Genomic DNA, 9,534 nt, shown 5'->3' on the forward strand with positions numbered 1-9,534 from the left:
AGCAGTGACGGTCTCAGTAGGTCAGCAGTGACGGTCTCAGTAGGTCAGCAGTTAGCAGTGACGGTCTCAGTAGGTCAGCAGTGACAGGTCTCAGTAGGTCAGCAGTGACGGTCTCAGTAGGTCAGCAGTGACGGTCTCAGTAGGTCAGCAGTGACGGTCTCAGTGTCAGCAGTGACGGTCTCAGTATCTGACGGTCCTAGGTTAGCAGTGACGGTCTCAGTAGGTTAGCAGTCGCACTCACCAGGCTCGCACTCACCAGGCCGTGCAAGTGCTTATAGCCGCCCTCCCCTTGATGGTTGCCTGGTCCCACACGTCCCGATAAAGTGGCACAGCGAAGGGCCATGGCTGCGTATTTTGGCCCCCTCCATGCCACCGTACCTTCGCTCAGTCAGGAAGCCAGGAGCCAGCAGGTGTGGGTTGAGGGTGAGGTTGAAGTGCAGATTGTGGCCACCGTGCTGCAACTGGTAGAACACCCGTGTAGGGTTTCCTGGTTCCCCCTGGGTTTCCCTCCGCTGTACCCGGCTGACGCGGTGGGACACAAAGTTGGACAGGAAGTGACCTTTGGCGTCCACTCGGTAGGGGTGAACGACCTCGTACTGCGGAAGCCCCTGTAGAAAGCTCTCTGGTTGGGAGAGAAAATAAAAACATGCTGTCAACTAATTGACTGTGAGGTTGTAAACAGTTCCATCTGCACAAGAAACACATACACTATCCATCATTTAAACAGGGGTTGAATATGACTACAGTATGTCTGTCTTTTTTACTTGAGGATGAGCATGTGACCCAGTATCCACCAATGGCAGGCAATAGTCATGTGGAGTCATGGATGAGGTCTCACAACGGGCGCTAACTAACTAGGGCTTCGGGTTACTATAGAAGCTGACTGGAGTGTCGATCAGTCTGCTGTACTCTCCTACGCTATGTCTGCCTACACCCGGATCCTGGCAGGGGGGCATCATCACGGTGATCGGCGGCGTGCTGGCCCGCTGTGCCACCTTCAATGAGCGAATGAGGCTTAAGGCCCTCACTTATACGCAGACAGAAACGTACACGCGCACACAAGCACCGTTCAAAGAACGGTATGAATTTTAATAGCAGCATGCACCTCACAGCACTTTAATCATATGCTAGTGGTGCCCTAGCAGTATGCTAGATGTGCCCTAGTAGTATGCTAGATGTGCCCTAGTAGTATGCTAGATGTGCCCTAGCAGTATGCTAGTGGTGCCCTAGCAGTATGCTAGATGTGCCCTAGTAGTATGCTAGTGGTGCCCTAGTAGTATGCTAGTGGTGCCCTAGTAGTATGCTAGTGGTGCCCTAGTAGTATGCTAGTGGTGCCCTAGTAGTATGCTAGATGTGCCCTAGTAGTATGCTAGTGGTGCCCTAGTAGTATGCTAGTGGTGCCCTAGTAGTATGCTAGTGGTGCTCTATAAAACACTCTATAAAACACAGACCTAACAGAAAGATCTGTAAGCCATCTTTATTTCTGCCTAAAATTCAAAGAGTAATTCAGAACAGATTTCACTTCAAAAGTCAGACCAGTCTGTCTCACAGGAGTAAACAGGGAGCTGCTTTGAATGGGTGAGATGCGGTGGAGGTATATAGGAGGTGAAGGGTAGTGATTGTTTTTTTTCTTTGATTTGGGGTGTTAATAAGAGTCGCTCTCACAGGGAATGTGTTATGCCAACCCTGAGACTGTTGAATCCTTTGATAGATGACAGTGCCCACCAGTAGTGTCAAGTGCCATCCCAAATGCCACTGCTGCAGTACCAAGCTATCTCCCTGTGTCAGTCCATCGCCTCGCAAACCCATTACACTTAGCCTTGGCTCCCCAGAGCACCCATTAAGGTTGATTTGTATGGATGGTAGAGTGTCAAACAGCCAAAGGGTGTATCTAGACTGCTTATGGAAGGCCTTTCCCTTGTTCACTAAAGCTGATACAGAACACAGGGAGACCAAGGGGAGGGTGAAGGGGAGAAGGGGTGAGGAAGAGAAGGAGGGGTGAAGGAGAGAAGAGAAAGGGGTGAAGGAGAGAGAGAAGGGGTGAAGGAGAGAGAGAAGGGGTGAAGGGAGAGAGAGAAGGGTGAAAGAGAGAGAGGAAGGGGTGAAGGAGAGAGAGAGGGGTGAAGAGAGAGAGAGAAGGGGTGAAGGAGAGAGAGAAGGGGTGAAGGAGAGAGAGAGAGAAGGGGTGAAGGAGAGAGAGAAGGGGTGAAGGAGAGAGAGAAGGGGTGAAGGAGAGAGAGAAGGGGTGAAGGAGAAGAGAAGGGGTGAAGGAGAGAGAGAAGGGGTGAAGGAGAGAGAGAAGGGGTGAAGGAGAGAGAGAAGGGGTGAAGGAGAGAGAGAAGGGGTGAAGGAGAGAGAGAAGGGGGAAGGAGAGAGAGAAGGGGGAAGGAGAGAGAGAAGGGGTGAAGAGAGAGAGAGAAGGCAACTGGAATATTTGTTCAAAAGAAGTGTAGTACTGGTATTTTTTTTTAAATGAAGGAGAAGACACTTCAGCTCAGAGGCCAACTTTGAAGGAGAGGTTAACTACTGTATCTAGTATCCTAAAGAAGGAGGAAGGAGAGAGAGAAGGGGGAAGGAGAGAGAGAAGGGGGGAAGGAGAGTAAGAGGGGGAATGGGGGTGGAAGAGAGAAGGGAAGGAGAGAGGAAGGGGTGAAGGAGAGAGAAGGAGAGAGAAGAAGGGGGAAGGAGAGAGAGAAGGGGAAGGAGAAAGAGAAGTTTGGGTGAAGGAGAGTCCCAGCCATTATTATGGGGCGTCCTCCCCTCAGCAGCCTCCACTGATCCCAACACAGCATGAGTTATTGGACTAAAGGAGAAGAGAAGAACTCAAAGGATTAAGATGCCATTCAATCATGTTGTTTGCAGGGCAGTTTAAATTGACTAGTGGAATGGTGAAGGAGAGGACAGACACAGTAGGTAAGCATGAGAAGGGGTTTAGGAGATGACATGAAGGCAGAGAGAGAAGGGGTAGCAAACTACAGGGCTAGAGAGAAGCATGGCCTGAAGCGAGAGGCGGCTCAATTAGCATCTCTGGTGGGGAGAAAAGAAATACTGAGCTGTTCTCATACAACTGGAATATTTGTGGGAAAAGTCTGTTTTAGTACTGGTATTCATGGGATTTTTTTTAAAATCAACCCCCTTTTTCTCACACCAAGACACTTCAGCTCAGAGGCCAACTTTAGGTTAACTACTGTATCTAGTATCCTAAACACAGGAGGTTGGTGGCACCTTAATAGGATCACGTCTTGTGGTAATGACTGGAATGGATTAGGTGGAATGGTACTAAATACATCAAATACATAGTTTGATGCCATTCCATTCAGTCCGTCCCAGCCATTATTATGAGGCGTCCTCCCCTCAGCAGCCTCCACTGATCCCAACACAGCATGAGTTATTGGACTAATCAGGGAGCCAATACTTTAAAGAACTCAACACAATTAATCCTGATGCCATTCAATCATGTTGTTTGCAGGGCTAGTTTAAATTGACTAGTGGAATGAATGTGACTATCACTGTGTGGTACAGACACAGTAGGTAAGCGCTAGCTATGTGTTTAGTTGAGGCTGACATATTCAGTCACATGCTAGGCTAAGTAAAGTTTAGGGCGGAGATCAAACATACAGCTAGGCTACTAGAAGTCACATCGCTATGGCTATGTGTGTTGTGAGTTGGCTCGGAATTAGTGCATCTCTCTGTGTGTGGAGAAAAGGCCCTGAGAATACTGCTAGGCTGTTCTGAGTTGAGCTGGAAATCAGTCACATCGCTAGCTATGTGTGAACATCAGGCTGCGGAGATCAGTCACATGCTAGGCTATGTGTGTGTGTGAGTTGAGGCTGCGGAGATCAGTAAAATCGGAAGGCTATGTGTGTTTATGAGGTGTAAAGTCATTTCCCAAGTGAACTGCTTGCATCAGTTGAGGCTGTAGATCAGTCACATCGCTAGGCTATGTGTTGTGAGTTGAGTTGAGGCTGGAGATCAGTCACATCGCTAGGCTATGTGTGTGTGAGTTGAGTTGAGGCTGCGTAGATCAGTCACATCGCTAGGCTATGTGTGTGTGAGTTGAGGCTGTCTGTGTGTGAGAGGCTGCGGAGATCAGTCACATCGCTAGGCTATGTGTGTGTGTGAGTTGAGGCTGCGGAGATCAGTCACATCGCTAGGCTATGTGTGTGTGAGTTGAGGCTGCGGAGATCAGTCACATCGCTAGGCTATGTGTGTGTGAGTTGAGGCTGCGGAGATCAGTCACATCGCTAGGCTATGTGTGTGTGAGTTGAGGCTGCGGAGATCAGTCACATCGCTAGGCTATGTGTGTGTGTGAGTTGAGGCTGCGGAGATCAGTCACATCGCTAGGCTATGTGTGTGTGTGAGTTGAGGCTGCGGAGATCAGTCACATCGCTAGGCTATGTGTGTGTGAGTTGAGGCTGCATGCTAGGCTGTGTGTGTGTGAGTTGAGGCTGCGGAGATCAGTCACATCGCTAGGCTATGTGTGTGTGAGTTGAGGCTGCGGAGATCAGTCACATCGCTAGGCTAGTTGAGGTGTGTGTGTGAGTTGAGGCTGCGGAGATCAGTCACATCGCTAGGCTATGTGTGTGTGAGTTGAGGCTGCGGAGATCAGTCACATCGCTAGGCTATGTGTGTGTGTGAGTTGAGGCTGAGGCTGCGGAGATCAGTCACATCGCTAGGCTATGTGTGTGTGTGAGTTGAGGCTGCGGAGATCAGTCACATCGCTAGGCTATGTGTGTGTGAGTTGAGTTGAGGCTGCGGAGATCAGTCACATCGCTAGGCTATGTGTGTGTGAGTTGAGGCTGCGGAGATCAGTCACATCGGAGATCAGTCACAGGCTATGTGTGTGTGAGTTGAGGCTGCGGAGATCAGTCACATCGCTAGGCTATGTGTGTGTGTGAGTTGAGGCTGCGGAGATCAGTCACATCGCTAGGCTATGTGTGTGTGAGTTGAGGCTGCGGAGATCAGTCACATCGCTAGGCTATGTGTGTGTGAGTTGAGTCTATGTGGAGCTGAGCAGTTGCCAATAGTCTGCAGAGGTCCCCTTGTTACTGACATTTTAAAATGCCAGCATAGCTGAACTATTGCATAAAACTATTTACAATAAAAGTAACTTTATATGTCATGATTCATTGATTTTAAGAGGCTGGCTTACCCGTCTCTTGTTCAAATCCAAATGTTTTACTGTTGTTAAACATCGCCAAGATCCCCGCTGCAACCAAAAAGTAAATTGGAGAGAAAGGTTGTGCAAGTCCGCAGTGTAAGTAAATCATCTTGTTGGAAGGTAAAGAAAGACAATATGTTATTATGCTTTATCCTCACTGTACCGACTGTCATTTCAAATACTTTCCATTTTGTAGTGAAACACTTATATCCCGCTAGAACCATGTACTTTAGACATAGAAAGCGTGACGCCGGCGATATAAACTTAATTAACTTCTGTACGACGTTGTATCCTTCCTCAGTGATTTTCACACGCGTCTTTTGCGTTCCAAGAATTGCAAACTGTAAGTGTTTTTTGCTGACAAGACGATGTCCTCCTTTCTTCCATCAAGGCCCCTTCGACAGCCCTGACAGTTAGGAACTTTCCCTAACAAGCCGAACTTTGCTGAAGAACCTCCCTCTCCGATACAGTTTAGTGGGTGGACTTGAGAGAATGCCTTTCAGTAGTAGCCCAGGGGATGGTAGGTGATGGAGAAACTATTACATTACATTAGTTGGATTGCCTGTTAAAATTAAAATACGTATGGTGTGCAATTGTAAATAAAGTGGGATAGTTGAGGAAAATCGAATTGACACATTTAACCGGATGTCAAATAGGCACGCATATTAAATAATGGGATAGTTGAGGAAAAAATCCCGACACGCAATAAAGGCTAATATTACGATTGTAACACCATATTAAATAACATTGCTTGTATATATTATGCCTACAGAGACACTTTAGCCTACTGTATAATCTCGTTCGCATGGTTACTGCGCAGAGCACCAATGCATAACGGGACCTGTGTGCATTATGCACTGTGAGGAGCCCCAAACTCCAAGGAAATCATAAACACGACTGATCAATTGCATTATGTTTCCTTTGAAAATTATATTTTCATCTTGGAGCTCAGAATACTGTGTATCCCCCTATGGAAATGATGTGTCAAACTCATTCCACCTCATTCCACCTAGGGTTTTTGCTGTTTGTTTTTGTTTTTTGTTTTTTCAGACCTAGACAACCAGGTGAGGGGAGTTCCTTACTAATCAGTGACCTTAATCAATCGAGTACAAAGGAGGAGCAAAAACTCGCAGACACACGGTCCTCCGTGGAGCAAGATTGACATGTTCCCAATAGCGTCCTTCACTGATCTACTGCTGGTTGAGCCATCATGTTGCCCCCTCTAGCGGAAGAGGGCGGTCAGTTGTTGGAACATTGCTGCAGGGACTTGCTTCCATTCAGCCACAAGAGCATAAGTGAGGTTGGGCACTGATGTTGGGCGATTAGAGATTCCTCATAGTCAGCGTTACAATTCATACCAAAGGTGTTCAATGTGGTTAAGGTCAGGACTCTGTGCAGGCCAGTCAAGTTCTTCCACACAGATCAACAAACCATTTCTGTATGGACCTCGCTTTGTGCATGGGGAATTTGTCATGCTGGAACAGGAAATGGCCTTTCCCAAACTGTTGCCAAAAAGTTGGAAGAACAGAATTATCTAGAATGTCACTGTTTTCTGTAGCATTAAGTTTTCCCTTCACTGGAACTAAGAGGCCTAGCCTGAACCATGAAAAACAGCCCCAGACCATTATTCCTCTTCCACCAGACTTTACAGTTGGCACTATGTATTGGGACAGGTAGCATTCTCCTCGCATCCGCCAAACCCAGATTAGTCTGTCCGGCTGCCAGATGTGAAGCATGATTCATCACTCCAGAGAACATGTTTCCACTGCTCCAGAGTCCAATAGCGGCGAGCTTTATACCACTCCAGCTGACTCTTGGCATTGCGCATGGTGATTTTAGGCTTGTGTGTGGCTGCTCTGCCATGGACACCCATTTCATGAAGCTCCAGTTTTTGTGCTGATGTTGCTTCCAGAGGCAGTTTGGAACTCGGTATTGAGTGTTGCAACCAAGGCCAGATGATTTGTATGCGCTTCAGCATTTGGCAGTGCTGTTCTGTGAGCTTGTGTGGCCTACCACTTCCCAGCTGAGCCGTTAATGTTCCTAGACGTTTCCAAATTTGACGACCTGACTTGTTGGAAAGATGGCATCCACATTGAAATTCACTGAGCTCTTCAGTAAGGCCATTCTACTGCCAATGTTTGTCTATGGAGATTGCATGGCTGTGTGCTCAGTTTTATACACCTGTCAGCAAAGGGTGTGGCTGAAATAGCTGGATCCACTAATTTGAATGGGTGTCCATTCTTTTATACATATAGTGTAACTTATTTTATTTTGGTATCTGAAAATTCATATTTTTGTCGAGACCTATCAGCAGTTTATTCACAAAGGTCCATCACAGAAAGGTCCATCACGTCTCAAACGACCAATCCACGCGATGCAGGGGCAGGCGCTGTGAACACGCACGACTACGCACCTGTATAAGACTCCAGTCAAGATGCAAGATGCAAAGTTTCACATTGATTGCGGCGTTATAAAGGACTGTAGACACGATAACTTTTATCATACAAGCTTCAATGACATAAAATCAACAGCTAAAATAAGCACTCAGTTGTATGGAGCGCGAGGACTATTCTGTGATAGGCCATCGAGAAGCGACCTGATGCTGGAAGCACCGGTGTTGCATTCTTATCTGTGAGGATGGGCGAGCTACTCAACCACAGCGGGATTTTGGCATTGAACAGGACTTTAATGGATGATGACAAATTCAGCAGTCTGGAGGATATTGACGTGACCGCGGACGGCACTCCGATTCTAAGGATAATCATCTCCGTTGTTTACTCCATTGTGTGCGCGGTAGGGTTAATTGGGAACTTGTTAGTCTTTTTCCTAATGAGGTTAAAACAGGGCCGGAAGAAATCTAGTATTAACTTTTTCATCATCAACTTGGCAGTGACGGACTTCCAGTTTGTGTTGACTCTGCCGTTCTGGGCAGTGGACACCGCGCTCGACTTCAGCTGGCCGTTTGGAGACGCCATGTGTAAAATCATCCTTTCCGTAACAGTTATGAACATGTACGCTAGCGTGTTCTTTCTGACTGCTATGAGTGTGACCAGATACTGGTCTGTCGCCTCGGCTCTGAAGAACCGGTCGAGACAGAGGTCGTGTTCGGTGAAATTGGTGTGCGCGGTGCTGTGGGTCTCCGCAACCATTGCCACAGCACCCACTACCATTTTCTCCTCAGTGACCATAGTGGCCGGGGAGAAGCTCTGCCTCATCAGGTTCCCCGAGGGACATGACTGGCTCGCGCTCTATCATCTCCAAAAAATCATCATAGCGTTCGTCATACCCATGCTGATAGTGTCCGTCTGCTATCTGATGCTCTTACGGTTTATCCGTCTGAGGAGCATGAACAACAACCACCCCAAAAGGAGGTCGAGGGTGACCAAATCTGTCACCATCGTCGTCCTCTCCTTCTTTCTTTGCTGGATGCCAAATCACGCCATCACATTCTGGGGTGTATTGGTGAAATTTAACGCTGTCAATTGGGATAAATCCTACTATTTGGTCCACACCTATGTATTCCCGGTGACTGTGTGCCTCGCGCATGCCAATAGCTGCTTGAACCCAGTTCTGTATTGTCTCATGCGACGAGAATTCAGAAAGATGCTGAAGGATTTGTTTTGGAGAATTTCCTCACCAGCCATCTCCAAAGCCTGTACAATACGTACGTTTACGGGGACGTGCAACACACGTGTAACACACGACGACAACCAAGGGGTTATTCCCTTGAATGTTCTAGACACCACACAATGTCCACTATCCTTTATTGACCGACCGGATCTTCCCGCAATACCGGGTCTACCCGGAATGGCACCTGAAGATTCACAGTGCATCCACCAGACATAATTCACTTTGTGAAACGACTTGCTGTAATTACGCATGCATTTTGGAACTATAAATGACAGAGTTCTTGAGTTCCCAATGTGGTCATTACCCACGAGGCACAAATTGCGCAGAGTAGGCCAACGGAGTGAAAAGCTGTATTTACGGAAATTTGGTGCGTCCCTGGCACGCACTGGAATGGGTAGGACATGTACTTGGTAAACTTTGCGCGCAATGATTACATGTTGATTTTAAGAAAAGAGTCACAAATGTAGAGTACACCGAAGTCCATATTCCCTGTGGATGTTATGCCCTGTGTTGGAATGTTGAGATGTTTCTTCTGTCTTCCATTCAAGCTCACACATTGCCATTCAGAGACAATGCACACATTTTTGGGACATGAAAATGGAAATAAATGTGATCTTATTAATATGTTATCAGTGCTTCTGTTGTGGTATCTGGATATATGGCTGAATGTAAAAGGGTCATTGCAATGTATGTGAAATAAAGAGAATATCAATTAAGCATCTTGGTCGATTGATATATTCAGA

The 9,534-nt window shown here is 47.1% G+C and overlaps 2 protein-coding genes across 2 annotated transcripts; one reads left to right on the top strand and one right to left on the bottom strand.

Moving 5' to 3' along the window:
- Positions 1–272: 272 nt before the first annotated feature.
- Positions 273–5,589, bottom strand: LOC124025550 (A disintegrin and metalloproteinase with thrombospondin motifs 12-like). The gene is made up of 2 exons (XM_046338935.1): positions 5,153–5,589; positions 273–622 (listed from the first exon to the last, which is right to left on the bottom strand). Exons 1-2 carry the CDS (start codon positions 5,268–5,270, stop codon positions 273–275), a joined length of 468 nt encoding a protein of 155 aa, XP_046194891.1. The 5' UTR covers positions 5,271–5,589.
- Positions 5,590–7,569: 1,980 nt separating this feature from the next.
- On the top strand, positions 7,570–9,507 carry LOC124025549 (relaxin-3 receptor 1-like). Its single transcript, XM_046338933.1, has one exon. The coding sequence runs from the start codon at positions 7,799–7,801 to the stop codon at positions 9,005–9,007; it is 1,209 nt and encodes a 402-aa protein (XP_046194889.1). The 5' UTR covers positions 7,570–7,798; the 3' UTR covers positions 9,008–9,507.
- The last annotated feature ends 27 nt before the right edge of the window (positions 9,508–9,534 follow it).

The sequence above is a fragment of the Oncorhynchus gorbuscha genome, unplaced genomic scaffold (genome assembly GCF_021184085.1).
Source record: "Oncorhynchus gorbuscha isolate QuinsamMale2020 ecotype Even-year unplaced genomic scaffold, OgorEven_v1.0 Un_scaffold_2281, whole genome shotgun sequence".
Lineage (NCBI taxonomy): Eukaryota > Metazoa > Chordata > Actinopteri > Salmoniformes > Salmonidae > Oncorhynchus > Oncorhynchus gorbuscha.